Here is a 20,911-nt window from a genome sequence, read left to right as displayed (position 1 = left end):
TAATTGGTTACGAGTGATGATTATCTGTGTATTTAGAAGCTCATTATCCTGCTGCACACCTTGAACTGATATCTGCTGCTCTAAAACATGACCTGGAGAGGAGGGTGGGAAGTGTGGAAATCCCCAAAACCTGCTGTGATAATTTCACATTAAAGCTCAACTTGTCTTGGCCACCACCACGTGCCCATGTATCTGGTCAAACATTATTCTGAGTGTGTCTGTGAGTGTGTTTTGAGATGAAAGTAGCATTTGAATGAGTAGACAGTAAAGCACATTGCCCTTCCTGATGTGGGTGGTCCTCATCTCATAAGTTGAAGGCCTGAATAAACAAAAAGTCTGACCTACATGCAAGTAACAGAGCACACAGACACGTGTCTTGGTCTGTTTCGCTAAAGAACCAAAATACATCAACTTTACCAAAAAATCTATAACCTGACCATATCTTCTCTGCAAGTTCTAGTTTCTTTCTGCTCAATGGTTTTTTTCTCTTTTCCAGTTGTATAAACATAACTGGCATTGAAAGATCTACATGTACTCCTAGTTAGTCACATCAATATAAAAAGAAAGAAATGCTTTATATAGTTTATGACATCTTACTTCTGGCCTATTTTCCATTGTTCTGACTTTTTTTTCACTACATAGATGGTTTTCGCTGATTCTAGATAATGCATTGTTTATACAAAAGCCACAAAGTCCCAAAGAAGAAAACTGATTTTGTCAGCTCTTTCATCATGGGAAAGACTTATACAGATCAGGTTCAAATCTCCAATGATTTTGAAATGCCATATGTTAGGGGAAAGGAAGAACATATTAACAAGTTTCAAGGTACCAAAGTAGTGAAAAATCATGTAAAATGGAATGTTTCCGAGAGTAGTGTAATTATGTTACAAACAGCATCATATGCAAAAGTTCAAGTGCCATTTTAATACTGACAGAGAGAGTTTAAGTATGAAATCTTTGAATTGATTTTGAATCACATTCACAATGATAAATTATCTACAAAGAGAAGTGGATGAGGAGGCTTCTTGATTCTTCCTAAAATAGAGATGCCAAGGAGACAAATTAAAGAGGTGAAAACTTGTACTGTGTTTCAGATTGTTTGATTAAGAATGCTTCTAACATATGCTCTTTGTGACTTAAAATTAAATTACAAGATTTAATTGCTGTAATTCTTTTGATTAATCTTTCCTTTTTACATATTTTGATAGGTTTATTTATATGAATTCAGGCTTACCAGGTGGCTCAGTGGTAAAGAATCCAGCTGCCAATGCAGGAGATGTGGATTCAATACCTGGGTTGGGAAGATCCTCTGGAGAAGGAAATGGCAACCCATTCCAATATTCTTGTCTGGAGAATCCCATGGACAGAGGAGCCTGGCAGGTTGAAGCCCACTGGGAATCAGATATGACTTAACAACTAAGCAACAACAACAAGAGATATAATTCACATACCATGCAATTCATTGTAAAGAGCATACTACAGCTTGTGCAACTGTCACCATGATCATCATCGGTTGAGAAAGAAACCCTGGATCCTTTAGCCTGCATGTGTGCTTAGTGTTGTCTGACCTTTGTGACCCCATGGACTGTACAAGGCTTCTCTGTCCATGGGATTCTCCAGGCAGGAATACTGGAGTGGGTTGCCATTTCCTTCTCCAGGGGATCTTCCTAACCCAGGGATTGAACCCATGTCTCCTGTGTTGGCAGCCGGATTCTTTACCGTCTATGCCGCCAAGGAAACAGATCTTTCAAGCAGTCACTTGTTAGTTCCCTAAAATCCCCACAGCTTTAGGTAATCACTGACCTAATGTAGTACTGTAGATTTACCCATGCTGGACATCTCGTAGAAGTGCAACTTTAAATGGCTTCTTTCAACTTATGTAGATTTTTAAATTGAGTTTCTATAATCTGCCTTCTTACCAATTATTCCTATGACAACTTAATAAAGAACATAAACATGCTGATTTTTTTTAATGGAAAACTCATTAAATTTTCTAATATTTAGAAAAATTTTCTAATTTTTAGAAAAAAATTAGGAGGCATAATTTTCTGTTTCCCACACATGCTTAGTTGCTCAGTTGTGTCCAACTCTCCGTAATCCCATGGGCCGTAATCCGCCAGGCTCCTCTGGCCATTGGATTCTCCAGGCAAGAACAGTGAAATGGGTTGCCATTTCCTATTCCACCTGTTTCCCATAAGAAAATGTATTAACATTTAGCTGTTTTATGCATGTCTGAAGCAAGAGGTTAACATTTTTAAATGATATTATTTTTCTAAACAAAAGCTTTGATTTTGACAGATGTTCGGGTGCATATACTTAGTTGCTCAGTCGTGTCCAACTCTTTGGGACGCCATGGACTGTAGCCCATCAGGTTCCTCTGTCCATGGGGAGTCTCCAGGCAAGAATACTGGAGTGGGTTGCCATGCTCTCCTCCAGGGGATCTTCCAGACCCAGGGATTGAAACCAGATCTCCTGAATTGCAGGTGGATTATTTACCATCTGAGCCACTAGGGAAGCCCAAGATTACTGGAGTGGGTAGCCTATCCCTTCTCCAGGGGATCTTCCCCATCCAGGAATTGAACTGGGGTCTCCTGAATTGCAGGCGAATTCTTTACCAGCTGAGCTACCAGGGTCAGATACATAGGTCATCAGATGTATAGGTCATCAGGAGACGGAGACTAAACAGGAAAACAAAGAAAAACATTTCAATTTCTAAAACTTTGCAGAAAAGAAAGATATTCTTTCATTATTACCAAAGTTGGTACTAATTTCTTACTTGGTGAAGTTAAATCACACACTTTAGCCCTAATAAAATATATTCAAACATGAGTATTTGATTTTTCCTAGTCTTCAGTTCAGTTCAGTTCAGTCGCTCAGTCGTGTCTGACTCTTTGCAACCCCATGAATCGAAGCATGCCAGGCCTCCCTGTCCATCACCAACTCCCGGAGTTCACCCAAATTCATGTCCATCGAGTCAGTGATGCCATTCAGCCATCTCATCCTCTGTTGTCCCCTTCTCCTCCTGCCCCCAATCCCTCTCAGCATCAGAGTCTTCTCCAATGAGTCAACTCTTCGCATGAGGTGGCCAAAGTACTGGAGTTTCAGCTTTAGCATCATTCCTTCCAAAGAAATCCCAGGGCTGATCTCCTTCAGAATGGACTGGTTGGATCTCCTTGCAGTCCAAGGGACTCTCAAGAGTCTTCTCTATCACCACAGTTCAAAAGCATCAATTCTTCGGCGCTCAGCTTTCTTCACAGTCCAACTCTCACATCCATACATGACCACAGGAAAAACCATAGCTTTGACTAGACGGACCTTTGTTGGCAAAGTAATGTCTCTGCTTTTGAATATGCTATCTAGGTTGGTCATAACTTTCCTTCCAAGGAGTAAGCATCTTTTAATTTCATGGCTGAAGTCACCATCTGCAGTGATTTTGGAGCCCAAAAAATAAAGTCTGACACTGTTTCCACTGTTTCCCCATCTATTTCCCATGAAGTGATGGGACCGGATGCCATGATCTTCGTTTTCTGAATGTTGAGCTTTAAGCCAACTTTTTCACTCTCCTCTTTCATGTTCATCAAGAGGCTTTTTAGTTCCTCGTCACTTTCTGCCATAAGGGTGGTGTCATCTGCATATCTGAGGTGATTGATATTTCTCCCAGCAATCTTGATTCCAGCTTGTGCTTCTTCCAGCCCAGCGTTTCTCATGATGTACTCTGCATAGAAGTTAAATAAGCAGGGTGACAATATGCAGCCTTGATGTACTCCTTTTCCTAATTGGAACCAGTCTGTTGTTCCATGTCCAGTTATAACTGTTGCTTCCTGACCTGCATACAGATTTCTCAAGAGGCAGGTCAGGTGTTCTGGTATTCCCATCTCTTTCAGAACTTTATACAGTTTATTGTGATCCACCCAGTCAAAGGCTTTGGCATAGTCAATAAAGCAGAAATAGATGTTTTTCTGGAACCCTCTTCCTTTTTCCACGATCCAGCAGATGTTGGCAATCTGATCTCTGGTTCCTCTGCCTTTTCTAAAACCAGCTTGAATATCTGGAAGTTCAAGGCTCAGGTATTGCTGAAGCCTGGCTTGGAGAATTTTGAGCATTACTTTACTAGTGTGAGATGAGTGCCATTGTGTGGTAGTTTGAACATTCTTTGGCATTGCCTTTCTTAGGGATTGGAATGAAAACTGACCTTTTCCAGTCCTGTGGCCACTGCTGAGTTTTCCAAATTTGCTGACATATTGAGTGCAGCACTTTCACAGCATCATCTTTCAGGATTTGAAATAGCTCAACTGGAATTCCATCACCTCCACTAGCTTTGGTCGTAGTGATGCTTTCTAAGGCCTACTTGACTTCACATTCCAGGATGTGGATCTAGGTCAGTGATCACACCATCGTGATTATTTTGGTCGTGAAGATCTTTTATGTACAGTTCCTCTGTGTATTCTTGCCAACTCTTCTTAGTATCTTCTGTTTCTGTTAGGTCCATACCATTTCTGTCCTTTATCAAGCCCATCTTTGCATGAAATGTTCCCTTGGTATCTCTAATTTTCTTGAAGAGACCTCTAGTCTTTCCCATTCTGTTGTTTTCCTCTAGTCTTACACTATGGTAATTATGTGCAGCTTCAGGTAATATTTAATTAAGAATTAAACGATGCTAATCCTTAAAAATCCTGTTTTCTAAAATTAAAAATCTAAAACATGCTTTTGCCTCCCTAAAAACTTTAATGTTCTGTAGTTTCATGTTCTATATACAAAAACAGAAAATACTATAAAGAACCCCAGTGAACCCCATACACTATATTTAGTAATTATTTTCTCATGGCTGGACTTTTTTAAACCTCTATGATCTTCATCCCCATTCCCAATTGCATTATTCCATCTGGAAGCATTTTCACTTATATCTCAAAACATAAGGCCTCTTTTTTTGTTAAACACAGCAATATCATTTTCAAACCTGAGAAATTAACATTACTTTGCTAATATCAAATACTCAGTGTTCAAATGTCCAGTTTTTAAATAAACATCAATTTTATTTTCACAGATGACTCAATTGAATAAAAACTCAAATGAAGCTCAGACATTTTAATTGGATATGTCTTTGTAAGTGTGTTTTAATATGTAGGTTTTTCTTTATATTTCTTTCTCCTTTTTTCCTTTTTATAATTTACTTAAAAAGCCAAGTCACTTATCTTGTAAAGTTTTATTTTGGGGTTTAGAGATTGCATCCTGTGGTGCTATTTAATATGTCTGTCCTCTATATTTCTTATAAAAGGTTGGTTGGATCAATAAGTTTAATGTAAGTAATTGTTTCAGAGTGTTCTCTTAGGTAGTGTATTCTTCCTATAAGAAGAAGGTTTTTGGATGTCCGCATAGCACTAACAAACTGATATGTGATCAACTTTCTCAGGGTTCATATTTAAAAAAGAATAAATAAAACTGATGATAATTCTTATTTCATTTCTATCAATAAGTAATTTCATCCATGGATACACAAATTAATTGGAAAAATGTGTCCATCTCATTAAAAGATGCATTGCCAGTAAATGATTAATTTATATTTAACAATTATGTATCACAATATGTGCTATCTGATCTTATTTTTACAAAACCATGTACCTGAAATAATCTTTAAAATAATTCAATCCAAGATACACTTTTTAACATTTGGAACCTTACAATCGTAATATATGCATACATATTTTATGTACATATTTCTATTGCATCTTATAGAGTAAAAACCTTTTCAAGTATAAACACATGTTACAGTGTGATGACATGAAAGAGAAGGAATAGAAATAAAAGTTTAAGAAATAAAATTAATGATATAATTTTTTTAACAAATGAGAGTGAATATCACATTTATGTAGTTTTTATATGTCATTGCTTGAAGCATTGGAGAAGGAACTGGCAACCCACTCCAGTGCTCTTGCCTGGAAAATCCCATGGACAGAGGAGCCTGGTGGGCTACAGTCCACGGGGTCGCAAAGAGTTGGACATGACTGAGCGACTTCACTGTCACTTTTCACTTTCATGCATTGGAGAAAGAAATGGCAACCCACTCCAGTGTTCTTGCCTGGAGGATCCCAGGGACGGGAGAGCCTGGTGGGCTGCTGTCTATGGGGTTGCACAGAGTCAGACATGACTGAAGCGACTTAGCAGCAGCAGCAGCAGCAGCGTGAAGCATGATACAACCATTTTACTTAAAATGTCAATAGATAAAATTCACCAGAAATTTTATTTTTTGAATCTAAATAAATATAATATTTTAAGACACACTTTAAAAACGTAAAGGATACTTTAGCATGAGAGCAAAAGAGTTTAAAGACCACTAAAATCAGTGTTTTATTTTGACTTGAAAGATACAGTAAAATTTGTGTTAATGGTAGTTACACATCCTTTAGTCTGTTTACTACCATTTTTTCAGGCTGAGGGAGGGAATTAGGTAAAGTTTACTTAAAAGAATATTTGACTAAGTTTTGAATCTACAAGTGATGACATTTCGGAGGCTTCTCTGTATGCTTATGGTTAATTCAAATTATTTGAAAGAGCTGAACCTTGTTGCTAGCTGTCCCTGGGAGAGTGGCATTTGGAGAGCCTTCTCCTGGTTTTTTTTTCAGTCTTCATTCAGGTTGTCACAATATTCCTTCTGTTTTTTTTTTTTTTTTTTGGCTTTGAGCATGTAGAATCTTAGCTGCCTGTCCAGAATGGAACCTGTATGCTCTACATTGGAAGGTGAAGTCATAACCCCTGGAGCACCAGGGAGGTGCCTGCGTGGCCTTCTGTTGGGGCAGTCTCCTTCCTACATTCCTCACTTTTCATGAGAATCTGGTATCCTCACCTGCCTAACTGTTAAACACTTGGTCATATATTCTGAACTAGCTGATAGTCAATACTTATCCCCAAAGCCAAATTATAAATGTTATGTATCAACATAAAAGCAATGGGAAGAGCCACAGAAGTGTGTTGACCAAGGTCAATATGATTCTAATAAAAAATGACTCAAAGTTTAGTGTAAAGAAGAAATTGGAAGGCATGGGTGATGAAAAAACGGTTCTGAGTCTGTCACGTAATCCAGAAAGAAATAATCAGATGCCCTAAGCTTGGTGGGGGATGTGCAGAGATGTGGAAAGTTGAGAAATATACAAGTGAAAGAAACCATGATGTTTGGTGATTAACTGAACATTGAATGCGTTTTCCTTCTCCTATATTATCCGATTAAATAAGAAAATATTTTAATTTATGTTACACAATATTTTTGTTTTCTAGACATCCTCCCCAGAAAGATTTTCTACTCTATGCTAATCTAAATGTATTAAAGTAAACATTTACATATAACGTTGCTAATTTTCCAGAAGCAAATTATGGCAGATATTTCTGAAGTCAGAGATGTGATAAGTTGCCTGATTTAACCTTTCACAAATACTGCAGTGTGAAAAGAGGAACTTTGAAGAGGAATTTTGGAATTATATTATGATGCAATTTCAAAAAAAACTATTGCAGCAAGAGACTACACTTAAATGAATTTTACATAAAAGAACATAAACTTGGAAAATGTTTTCTGATGCTGACTCATTCCCTTCATCAGACACCTCCTATTTCTGTCATATCCAATTTAACTAATGTGATATATCATTTGTGGATGACACTCATAATTCTGCTGAATTAATAACTTTTAGCATCTGCCTGTCCATGACTTTTAACTTTTCAGTTGCTACATAGAGATTTTTAGTTATAGCTCCATTAATCCAAAGGTTTCCCAGGTGGTGCCAGTGGTAAAAAATCCACCTGCCAGTGGAGGAGACACAAGAGACGTGGGTTCGATCCCAGTGTCTGGAAAGTTCTCTGGAGTAGGAGATAGCAACCCACTCCAGTATTCTAGCCTGGAAAATTCCATGAACGAGCCTGGTGGGCTACAATCCATGGAGCTGCAGAGACTCGGACAAGACTGAAAGACTAAGCACACACCATTAATTTAAACCTTAAGTTGAAGAGCTAAGTGGCAAAATTAAGGTGGTTTTGAGTTCAAAATATTTTTAAATGATCAAAATAACTCATTTTTTTCTTTACCTATGTTACAAAGATATTTCTAACGTAGCAAGGTGTGGTTGGGGAACTCTGTGACTCTAGAATCTTTTAGAGTAGGAAGGAAACTAGAATTCCATTTTGTTTTCCACTCTTTTCGTTTTCATTATTTGAAACAAGGCTGGGAAGAATTCAGTAATTTGCCCCCAGCAAGAACCTGTTAAAGAAAATAACTCATTGTTTTAATAGGAGGGAGTATAGTTGTTTCATTAATATGCTAATCATTTTTTCTGTTATATTTTAATTGCTTTAGCTCTATAATATTTTATTTATTGTTTTTATTTTCTTTTTTGTTCTTGCTTGTCTGAAGTCTGTAGGAAACATGAAGTCAGAGTGGCTGGTTTAGAATTAGGGGTTGGAATAAATAGAGACCAGAACTGAGGGTTATAGAACTAAGAGGCTAATAAAGATTTTGATTTATACTCTGAATGGATTGGGAAGCCTGAGGAAAGATTTGAATATAGGAATTACATAATTTGACTGACTTTATAAAAAGCTTTATTTGACTGCTGTGTTGAGAAAGAAAATACAGATCCATAAGGAGAAGCAGAGAGTGTGGCAGCTTATTAAAATAACCGAGATCATGGTGGTTGACCAGGGCTGTAGTGGTGAAGTTAGAAAGTGAATGGATTTAGTAAATTATGTAAAGGCTAAGTTTAGCTGATTTGTTTTTAGTCTGAATATGGCACATCAAAGAAAAAATATTAAGCATAAGTGAAATATTTTGGGCTTGATCAAAGGGAAGGATAGAAGTGATTTTTGCTGAGATGGCAAAGACTAGCAGAGGAACAGGGCTTCCCTGGAGGCTCAGCTGGTAAAGAATCCACCTGCAGTGCAGGAGACCCTGGTTCAATTCCTGGGTTGGGAAGATCCCCTGGAGAAGGGATAGGCTACCCACTCCAGTATTCTTGCCCTTCCCTGGAGGCTCAGATGGTAAAGAATTCACTTGCTATGCAGGAGATCTGGGTTCAATCCCTGGGTTGGGAAGATCCTCTGGAGGAGGGCATGGCAACCCACTCCAGTGTTCTTGCCTGGAGAATCACATGGACAGAGGAGCCTGGTGGGCTACAGTTCATGAGGTTGCACGGAGTTGGACATGACTGAGCAACGTTAAGCACAGCACAGCAGAGGAACATTTGAAGGAGAAGTACTTAGTCTTTACAAAATGTTAAGCTTTGGAATCCTATGGAAGTGATAAGTAGAAAGTTGGGTGTGTGAATCAGGAGTTCAGGGGAACACCTTCAGGATGGAACTAGACATTTGGAGGTTGTTAGAGTTCTGATTGACGTGCAGTACCATGAGTGTGCATGAGCTGTCCAAAGGATTGAATGCATCAAGGGAATGGGTACCCTCCAATATTTAACTCTGTTTTATAACTCTTCTAGTAAATTTTATTTGAAGGAAGGATGACTAAGCATATGCTAAAAATGTTGTTTTATTGTTCTTTAAAATTTGAAATAGCTTTGCCCTTAATTTATGAATGTAATATATATTTATAAATATATAAGCCTAGACAGCATATCAAAAAGCAGAGACATTACTTTGTCAACAAAAGTCTGTATAGTCGAAGCTATGGTTTTTCTGGTAGTCATGTATGGGTGTAAGAATTGGACCATAAAGAAGGCTGGGCCTGAAAAATTGATGCTTTCTAATTGTGGTGCTGGAGAAGACTCTTGAGAGTCCTTTGAACTGCAAGATCAAACCAGTCAGTCCTAAAGGAAATCAACCCTGGAAGGACTGATGCTGAAGCTGAAGCTCCAGTGCTTTGACCACCTGATATGAAGAGCTGACTCATTGGAGAGGCATTCTTTCCTGCTGCTGGGAGAGACTGAGGACAAGAGGAGAAGGGGATGGCAGGGGATGAGATGGTTAGATAGCATGACTGACTCAATGGACATGAATCTGAGCAAACTCCAGAAGATAGTGAAGGACAGAGGAGCCTGGCATGCTTTAGTCCATGGGGTTACAAAGAGTTGGACATGAACAATAAAAACAATTATGTATGCATTTTTTCCTCAAGATAGTGATTAAATTTTTAATAAAACATTCTCTTTCATATCTGAAATTGTATCATTTTTCCTGTTTTTTTTTTTTTTTTAATCAGACATTCTATTCCTTAGTCCTGGTCACATTTTTTTTAATACTCTTGAGGCTCTACCAATGTCCAGAGATCCTTGATTTTCCACTCACAATGATGAAATAAAATGGAATTATTTTAGGTAATTTATGTGGATTCCCTCTACTGCCATGTATGAAAATGTGTTTTCCTCCCTCTTCTCTCCTTTGAGGGGTTTATTGAAAGTTCTGTTGACAACAGAAGGGCTGATTATTGATCTAGTTCCCTGGGAAGTAATGACCAAGATTTCAGAAGTGAAATGAGGGGCACTCAATTACCAGCATGAGTTAAATTTTATTCTGATGACCAGTCTCAAACCTGTTGCTTGCACTTTGTTATTCTTTTATTAGAAAAATGACCTTTATTTTATTTTGGCCAGCGATTAACGCCACGCTGTCTATTTAACCGACATGAAAGTGGAGAGAAACGTGTGGAGACAGCCGTTTAGTGGACTTTGTTGCATGATGTCCTGTTGCACTCCTGCCTCGCATGGTGCATTTTCCACATTACCAGCACTGAACGTGGAGCCTTTGTGTAGTTGGCAAATCAGCTCCTCCTTTCACTGTGGTCCCTTTCTAGTATGTTGGGGTGTTGGTGTCTTTTGTTATGCTCCTTCTGCTATCTATTTCTATAAGCTTATTGCTTTTCAGAAAATTATTAAGACACTAAGTTTTATAATTATAGATGGAGCATTGGTTTATGATTAATAACTCAGGTAATGAATTTGGCAGGAACATTCTCAAATTTTCTTCCTCCAGTTATTAGCTTTGTGAATTTGGGAATGTTACTTAAGCCTAGTGAAAATATGGTTTATTTTTCTTTAAGGGGTAATAAACAGACCTAACACAAAGGATTACTGTCAGCATTAAGTAAGGAACTATATATCAAGCCTGGTTTCTTGAGATTAGTATATGCTTAATATTACTATTTGGAGTAGGAAATGGCAACCCACTCCAGTATCCTTGCCTGGAGAATTCCATGGACAGAGGAGCCTGATGAGCTGCAGTCCATAGGATCACAAAGAATTGGACATGACTGAGTGACTAAGCATGCAATATTATTATTAACAATAATAACATGAGTAACATTATTTAAAAATTTTACATAAGTGATATAATTATAGATTTTGTATTCTGATTTATTGTCTGGTTGTGTGCCAATTATGTAATTTTAATTCTGGAAATATTTATCTACATAGTATGAAAAAAACATGTTAACAAAACAAAAAGCACATGTGCATATATCCACATATTAAATGTATATCAAATGTTATGATCCTGCTGAAAACTTCTAAGAACGGCTACAGGGGAAAATCATTGTTTGCATTTCTAGGATTTTTCTCATCCTTATGTTTCTTTTTATAGACAATTTTTTTTCCCAGTAGTTGTAGGTTCACAGCAAGATTGAATGGAAGGTGGTGTTGCCTGATAGCTCAGTTGGTAAAGAATCTGCCTGCAATGCAGGAGACCTCAGTTTGATTCCTGGGTCAGGAAGATTCACTGGAGAAGGGATAGGCTACCCGCTCCAGCATTCTTGGGCTTTCCTTGTGGCTCAGCTGGTAAAGAATCCACCTGCAATGGGGAGACCTGGTTTCAGTCCCTGGGTTGGGAAGATCCCCTGGAGAAGGGAAAGGCTGCCCACTCCAGTATTCTGGCCTAGAGAATTTCATGGACTGTGTAGACCATGGTCCATAGGGTTGCAAAGTCACGACTGAGTGACTTTCACTTACACTTACTTACATGTAATTCCCACCCCACATTCATATGTGGCTTCCCCCATTATCAAAATCCTTCACCCCATTTATTCATTTATTGACACACAGTCACCCAAATTACTTAAAGGTTCATTCGGTGTTATACATTCTATTGGTTTAGACAAATATATATCAACATGTTATACATGTATAACTATATGGGCTTCTCTCGTGGATCAGATGTTAAAGAATCTCCCTGCAATGCAGGAGACCCAGGTTTGATTCCTGGATCAGGAAGATCCCCTGGAGAAGGAATGGCAACCCACTCTAGTATTCTTACCTGGAGAATCCCATGGACAGAGGAGTCTGGTGGGCTACAGTCCATGGGATTCAGAGTTGGATAAAACTGAGTGACGTTCACTATTGTAACAACATGTATCCATCATTAGAGTTTATCATACAGAATAATTTCTCTGCCCTAAAAATCCTCTATGCTCCAAGCATTCATCCCTTCCTCCTCCAGTCCCTGGAAACCACTGATCTTTTTACTGTCTCCATAGTTTTGCCTTTTCTAGAATGTCATAAAGATGGAATCTTTATGTATGTAGCCTTTTCAGATAGACTTCTTCCACTTAGTAATATGTGTTAAATTTCCTCCATGTCTCTTCATTTGTCTGACAGCTCTTTTCTCTTTAGTGTTGAATAATATTCCATTGTCTGCATGTGCCAGAGTTTGTTTATATCATTTTCCTGCCATAGTTTTCTATGGCAATTAATTGGCATCTTCTATAGATGTTCTACATATGTCTTACAAACTTGAGTGTCATATAGATGTATTGTTTCCAGTGCCCAAATTTATCTCTGCTACGATCTATGCACTATTTATATTTCATAGAAAATATACATAAGTAGGATTACAAAGAATACTATGGTACTAATATTCAGGACTGAAAGATCAGAATTAATTGGATTAGTTTAGAATCCGGTTGGTCAATTATTAAGAATGTGTGGAGGTAACAGAGATTTGTCTAATTTTCAATTGGTGAATTTAGATTAATGAAGATTTGCTGATTTGCTTTTCCACCAACACAGGATTTTTCAGCTGCAAGTGTAAAGAAGTACACGGTTCAGCTGCAAAACCTATAATAGCAACAACAAAACCTATCAGATTCCACAAAAAAAAAAAAAAAAAAAACTGAAAGCAAAATGAAAGACTAATATGAATAATCCTGGAACCAGCCTTTGTAATTTGTGATTATGAATTTTTCTTTTGGCAGTTTGACATTCTTCATGGTCAACATAAAAATGAAGTGGAAGAAGTATCAGGACTTATAAGGGAAGAGTCAAAATCTCAAAACAGCAATGACAGAGTGGTCTATGAGTTAAGAGCAGAGGTAAGATTTTGGATAGAGTAGTGTACTAAAACATATCTGAAGATTATTAAATGATATGCTGTCCTAAGAAGTAGAACTGGGGAGTCTTAGGTTATTTTATGAAAAAGAATGCTGCTGAAAATAAAAAAATAATACATCAGTTTGCATGTGATTTACTTATTTATTTGGCCACAGTGCAAGGCATACGGGATCTTAAGTTCACTGTCCAGGGATCAAACCCATGCCGTCTGCAGTGGAATCACAGAGTCTTAACCACTGGACCACCAGGGAAGTCTGGTGATTTAAAATGTGATTTAAAATACTGTGAAATCATGTTGGTCCAACACTATGTCTGAATTATCCGAACGTTACAAAGACATTATTTGACTGAAAAAAGCACCCGATAGCTGATACATTTTACTGTAAATAAACACATTAAAATGTTGATTAGCTGCCTGGGATCTGATATGTTAAGATATTATCTGGAATAATGACATACAAGTTTTGTTGCATGTAGTTCTTGGTTGAATTTCACGTGGCCTTTGCCTAGCTGTAGGCAGAACAATGTCATTTTGGTTAGTTAATCCATTTCTTAGATATACCAAGAAAAATAGTGGAAATATCTGTATTCCACTCCCACACCAACAACAACAAATTAATTTTCAGATGATACACTGTTTTATTAGCCTTGTTGATAAAGAAGGAATTATCCTTAGAGATAGGAGGGGAGAATAAATTGTTTGTGCTTTATAGAACACTGTGTTAGTGCATTAAAAGTGGGAAATCATAAATTATTTATTTTGTAACAGGTAATTCTGGAAGATGTCTTAGATACAAATGTGTAGGAACAATTCAGGAAATGGAATTAAGCAAGTGAAAAATAGACTGGGAGGAAAGTAATTTGTATTAGAAGATTTCTCCCTTATAAATTTCTGTCAAGACTGAATTCACACCACAGTGCTTTATATCAGGTAATATAGCACAATGGAAAATGCATAGATTTTGGAGCAAAAATGGCTCCATCACTTACTGATTAGTTTATCCTGGTCCATTGCTTAAGCCTCTGAGTCTCAGTTTACAGGTTGTATGGAAGTAAGAGGAAATACTGGGTACCACACAGGATTTTTCAAAAGATTACACGCTGCAGGGGAAAAGTGTTGGAGGCAGAGTGCTTTACTGTTGGGAATTAGCTGAGGTAGTTAGCTCTGCCTGAGATTAGTTTTTCCCTTGTCACCTCTTCTGAGTCATATAAGGAGTGTTGGGTGAGGCAGGGCATATGGAGACACCCTGATGAGAAAGACCGACCTGTTGAAAACATCTCTTCCTAACAGTTACGTCAAAGGGAAAAACAAATGATGGCTCTTTCAACTTTTGTTTTCTAAGAGGAACCAAACCATCAGGGTAGATACCGCTTCTTGGACCTGAGATCTGAGAAGCATCTTTGACGAGGTACTGAACATCACGTAGAATACAGGCTTATTTAGGAGTTAGAGACAAATGCATGGAAGTCACATATGGGTATTCTTACTCTCCTCAAAAGCTGGCAATTTTGTCTTAGATCCTAATTTTCAGGGTATTTGGGGAACCATAGCAATACAGGATCTCTGATGCGCAACTTTTTTAGTTTGGTGTAATAGAAAGTTCCGAGACTCATTTGAGGAAACCATTTCACCTCCATAGAGCTCAATTATGTATCTTAAATTCTATACAGTTTGCCCATCTAAAGACACTTTCCCACAAGACATTCAAGCACTGTGAGACATAATTTTGCTATTTTGAAATTCTTAGTGAAGCTCTTAATGCTGAAAGCTAATGTAGACATGAATTGGCTATGTCTTTGGCTGTGTGCACTTGAATGCTATATTCAGCTGAATTAAACTGAAGAAAGAAGACTTTTTTCAAAAGAAAACAAATATTGGGAGAAATTCTTAGAGGAACAGTGAGCCCCTGTGTGTGTGTTGTGTAGGTGGGTATATGTGCTCATTTGAATTTTAAACCAGGATAGAAGCTGTGATCTTGTTTTTGAAAAGAAGACATAACCATTGCATTGGTTCACTTTTTGCACTGGTTATATTTAGGTCTTAAGATCATATCATGACTTTTTATGTTTGTATAAAAGTCATTGGGTGATTATACTGTAATTTAATATAATCTATTTTTTAAAATCTGCTTACTTTTATTATTAGATATATAAATCTGCCAGCAATGTGGGAGACCTGAGTTTAGTTGCTGGGTTGGGAAGATCCCCTGGAGAAGGGAAAGTCTACCCATTCCAGTATTCTTGCCTGGATAATTCTGTGGACAGAGGAGCCTGTCTGTGGTCCATGGGGTCTCAAAGAGTGAGACACGACTGAGAGCCTGACACTTTCACTTTCACATGTAATCAACACTGCAGTAAATATGCATGGGTAGACACATCTTTAGACATTCAAAAAATGGCTTAGGTTAAATTCCTAGAAATAGACTTTTTCAAAAGAATGTTTATTTTTTTCAGTATTTTATATACACTGCCAAATTGTCCATTAGAAAATTATATCAATTTATATTTGTACTCACCTGCAATGTATAAGTATGTTCACTGTATAGCCAACAATATATATTATTGTTTTTTAATACTTCCCTAGTTGATAGGCCAAAAAGATCATTTTAATTTGTATTTTATTGAACTAAATACACACTTCTAGTTGTTTGTTCATTTTTATTGGTATAATGTTTATTGTAATAGCTACCATTTGCTGAGAACTTACTGCATACATCAATATATACTGCTGGGTTGTTGAAATATAAAATCTTATTTCATATTTTAACACTTTTAGGTTCTGTGTATTCTTAGCTGCTTTTAATGGAAAGCATCCTAGAGAACTTAACCTTGCTCAAGGTTACAAAGACAACTTCAAATGTTATTGAGATCATCTTTTACCTCTGTTCTCCTTTAGTTCCAATTTCTCAGGAACGCACACTCAGGTCAGATTTTCAGCAGGTTAGGAGCTTAGTTAGCAAAGGTTACCAGCTCTGAGTTAAATCCTGAAGCCATGTGTTAGCAGCAGCCAGTAACTGACATTGCTACCTTGGTTTCTCCTCTTCTTGTGGATTTACTAAAGCAATGACTCTGGAAATATGATTGATTTTAATTGTTGGAATTAAAAAATAGTGTTTTCACATCAGACATCATGATTTTCTAACCATTGATGATTCTTATGTATCATGGACACCTTTTTTGAAACTGTTTGTTGCTAATACCCAACAATTTGATAACAATATTGTTCTCACCTATTGTTAGTCACTGAGTCGTGTCTGAGTCTTTGCAACCCCGTTAACTGCAGCACACCAGGCTTCTCTGTCCATCACTATCTCCCTGAGTTTGCTCAAACTCATGCCCATTGAGTCAGAGATTGCTGTTGTTCAGTCATTCCGTCGTGTCCAACTCTTTGAGGAGTGTGTTTTGCTTGTCTTTCAATCTGCCCAGCCTCTTTCAGAAGTAGTTTAATGACGATCTTGGAAATTGGATTGGTCAAAGAAATTTAAAATGCAGCCCTGAGTTAAAAAAAGGCTCCATAGTATTTAAAACATTGACTTTTCTGGTCAGCGTGTGATGAGGTGAATTCTCTAAGCATGGAGTCATTTGATAAATAAATGTTAACATGTGCATGTGTGGATGTGTTAATGGGGCTTCTCTGGTGGCTCACACAGTAAGGAATCTGCCTGCAGTGCAGGAGACCTGGGTTCAATCCCTGGGTCAATGAGATCCCCTGGAGAAAGGAGTGGCTACCCACTCCAGGATTCTTGCCTGGAGAGTTGCATGGACAGAGGAGCCTCGCGGGCTACCATAGGGTCACAAAGAGTAGGACACGACTGAGAGACTAACACCACCATGCATATATGCATATGCATAACCAATGCATTTCATTTTTTCTCCACATTTAAGATCAAGATCCCTTGAACTAGAAAGGAGAGTTTATTTAGAATGGACATGGACTGGCATTCCGAGTGAAGAAATCATTACTTCTTTCTACAACCTAGCTCTTGCTCGAAAGCAAACTCATAATCAGGAAACACTCGCATTACATTTTTTAGGCCAAATTTTTGGGTTATTTTCCAAGAGAAAATAATTAGTTTATCTTGTATTATTCAAAAAAAATGTATCACTTACAATTCAGTTTCAAATTTTCAGGAGTTCTGATTTCATATTTCTTTTCTGTGGTTTGCTGTTTTTTCTTCTCACCTATTCACACATTTACATCTTATTCCTGTTTCATCTCAGAAAGATTAAGTCGATATGCTTTTCCCTTAGTTGTTGTAGTTTAGTCGCTCGGTCGTGTCCAACTCTTTTGTGACCCCAGGAACTGTAACCTGCCAGGCTCCTCTGTCCATGGAATTTCCCAGCAAGGACACTGGAATGGGTTGGCATTTCCCACTCCAGGGGGTCTTCCCATACTTTTCCCCACTTTACTCAGTGAGTCACAGAGAAACTCTGAACACTATATGTGAATCAAACATAAAGGACTCTCCCTGTTGAAGAGAAGTGGCCTTCCGCCAGGTACCTGGGAACCTAAGAAATGACATGAGGTGAGTCCCTGATTTTCTTTTCCCTGCATATATCCCACGGAGAAGGCAATGGCACCCCACTCCAGTACTCTTGCCTGGAAAATCCCATGGATGGAGGAGCCAGGTGGGCTGCAGTCCATGGGGTCGCTAAGAGTCGGAGACGACTGAGTGACTTCACTTTCCCTTTTCACTTCCATGCATTGGAGAAGGAAATGGCAACCCACTCCAGTGTTGTTGCCTGAAGAATCCCAGGGATGGGGGAGCCTGTTGGGCTGCCGTCTATGGGGTCGCACAGAGTCGGACACGACTGAAGTGACTCAGCAGCAGCAGCAGCAGCAGCAGCAGCATATATCCCAGAATTGGAGCTGAAGAGGCCAGAAACCTGGAAATACAATAGAATCAGATGAAAACAAAACACAACTGAAATCCGTTTGCTCTAATCGAAGGACCAGGGAATGGCCAGCTTAGCAAGACAGGAAACGTCTAGACGAGAAATGTTCTAACCCACCAAATAACTACAGAGAACAGTGGTGCTCCACCTCAACTCCCGTTAATGAAGCTGACCAGGGAGCCTACACTTCCACTCTTGCAAGGCAGTAGAAAGTTGCTCAGTCCTTTCTTCTGAAGTGGTGACATCAAAGACTGAGTTGGAGCCAGGGTCTCATCCCCGTTGGGCAGTAATGAGACCCCCAGACGTTTTCCTTGGTGTCAGTGAAAATCAGGTGGGGAGCCTGTATTTCACCTCCACCCTCTCCCCCTAACAAGGTCTAGTGGAAGTGGGGACTCCATCACCCTCCAGCAGGGGGCATCCCCACCCAGGTATCAGTGGGGGTTTGTGGGGAACCTGGACTTGTACCGTCATCTGGAAGTAATGAGTTAGTGCTGTCTCTACCTTTCAGAATGGTGTGTCAGAGGGACCCACCTATGTTTAGATAAAATAGAGTCTCATAAGATAATACTGAATATGTTCAGAACACAACTGAATATTACTCATCATATCAACAACCAAAATATCTCAGAGTGAATGAAAAAGGCAAGCAAGAAATGCTGATTCTGCAAAGACAGAGATGTTTGCATTCCTTGGCAAGGATTTTAAAGTGGCCATCATAAAAACGCTTTAATCAGCAATAGTAACCATGCTTGAAACAAATAGAAAAAGTAGCCATGCATAGCCACTTGTGTTTAGCCCCTCAGTCATGTCTGACTCTTTGCAACCCCATGGACTGTAGCCCACCAGGCTCCTCCATCCATGGGATTCTCCAGGCAAGAATACTGAAGTGAGTTGCCATGCCCCGCTCCAGGGAATCTTCCCAGTCCAGGGATTGAACCCTAGTCTCTTAGGTCTCCTGCATTGATGGTGAGTTCTTTACCACTGGCCCCACCAGAGAAATAGAAAATACAAAGAAGAAACAAATGGAAAGATTAGAAGGTAAAAGCATAGTAACCACAATTTAAAAAAAATTATGAATGGAAGGGAGAAGGGAAAGAATCCAGTCTGAAACAGTCTGGAAGAGAAAAAACCTTTGCTAACAAGGATTGTGGTAGGGGGCCTGTGGGATGCTAACAAATATCAAACATTTAAGCCTCTGGAGGCCAGTGTGAGAGGAGATATTATGTGGGCTGAAAATATTACTCAAAGAAATAGAGTAAAAATTTTCCAAATATAGGAAAAGGGTCAAATCTGCAGTCAAGATGCTTAGCAAACCCCAATTAGTATAACCTTAAGTAGGTCTACATCAAGACACATTAGTCAATGTGTGGATAATTAAGAAAAAAATAATCTTTACAACAGGAAGGAAATTACACCTGAGCTATAGGGAAGAAATAATCCAAATGACAGTGAAAATTGCATTAGAAACCATGGAGGCCAGAAAAAAGTAGCACACACTTGTCCAAATTCTAAAAGAATTGTCAACTCAAAGTACTCTATCCAGTCAATGTGTCCTTTAGGACATTTTCAGATGAAAGAAAACTAAGATAAATTGTCTCCAGTAAGTAAGCACATGAAAAGATGTCAATACATGAGCCATCAAGGGAATGCAAATTAAAACCACAGTGAGCTTGTAACTACATACTTATCAGAATGGCTAAAATAGAAATTAGTAACAACAGCAATGCTGGTGAGAATGCAGAGCTACTGGCCATGCACCTTTCTGTAGGAAATGTAAATCATACAGTCACATAGGAAAACAGTCTGGTGGGTTCCCAAATAACAACTCTCGTATGACCAAGAAATTGCACTCCTGGGTATTTCTCTTTGAGAAATGAGAATGTATACTTGCAAACGGATATCCACACAAACTTACGCATGGATCTTTAAAGCAGTTTTGTTTGTAAATGCCAAAACTTGGATACAAAAACAATACCTTCAATGAGGAAACAATAAGCCTTTACAACCATACCTTGGGATACAGCTCAGCAGTTAAATGGAATGAATTTTTTATCTGTACAGCAATCTGGATGCATCTTTGGAGAAGCATTTTGAGTGAAAAATCTTAGAAGATAACATAAGCCCATAATTCCATTTGTATTACAGTACTGAAATTACAAATTTTTCGAAACAGAGAGCAGATTAGTGGTTTCAGGGGATGAAGGAGGGATTGGAGGGGAGTGTGTGTGGCCATAAAGAGGCAACATGATACATCCTTCTGATGAAAATGGCCCCTATTTTGACTATATTATTGTTGACATCTGGTTATTACATTGTTACAACTATAGAGTTGTAAGATGTTACCACTGGGTCAAACAGTATATATGGCACTTGGAATTTATTTTAATCATTTCTTACAACTGCTTAAGAATGTACAATTATCTCAAAAATACAGTTAAGAACTTCTAGTCTTCTCTCAGTATGTATGACAAGTTCCACCCTTTCTATATACTCCTCTGAAAATAGGCATCTTTATTTCCATTTTTGGGGTCCCAGAGACCTGAGTCCAAATTCTTACCTTGGCACTTTCTTGCCATCTGGCTTCCTAACAACTACATAGGTTTTCTTCTTCTTTTTTTAGAAAATACTTTTTATTTATCTATATTTGGCTGCCCTGGGTCTTTGTTGCTGCAAGGGCTTTTCTCTAGTTGCAGTGAACAGGCTTCTCA

At 38.3% G+C, this 20,911-nt stretch overlaps 1 protein-coding gene across 1 annotated transcript in view; it reads left to right on the top strand.

Annotated features, from left to right (window-relative positions):
• The window catches only part of CCDC102B (coiled-coil domain containing 102B), a 277,418-nt gene that overhangs the window by 63,172 nt on the left and 193,335 nt on the right, over positions 1 to 20,911 (top strand). The window contains exon 5 of the mRNA XM_027525911.1: positions 13,172 to 13,288. Within this exon, the coding sequence (XP_027381712.1) occupies positions 13,172 to 13,288 (117 nt within the window). The remainder of the gene's footprint in view (positions 1 to 13,171; positions 13,289 to 20,911) is intronic.

Source organism: Bos indicus x Bos taurus, chromosome 24 (genome assembly GCF_003369695.1).
Source record: "Bos indicus x Bos taurus breed Angus x Brahman F1 hybrid chromosome 24, Bos_hybrid_MaternalHap_v2.0, whole genome shotgun sequence".
NCBI classification, from domain to species: Eukaryota; Metazoa; Chordata; class Mammalia; order Artiodactyla; family Bovidae; genus Bos; species Bos indicus x Bos taurus.
The sequence above is the reverse complement of the archived record's forward strand: the minus strand, read 5'-3'. Positions and strand labels throughout refer to the sequence as shown.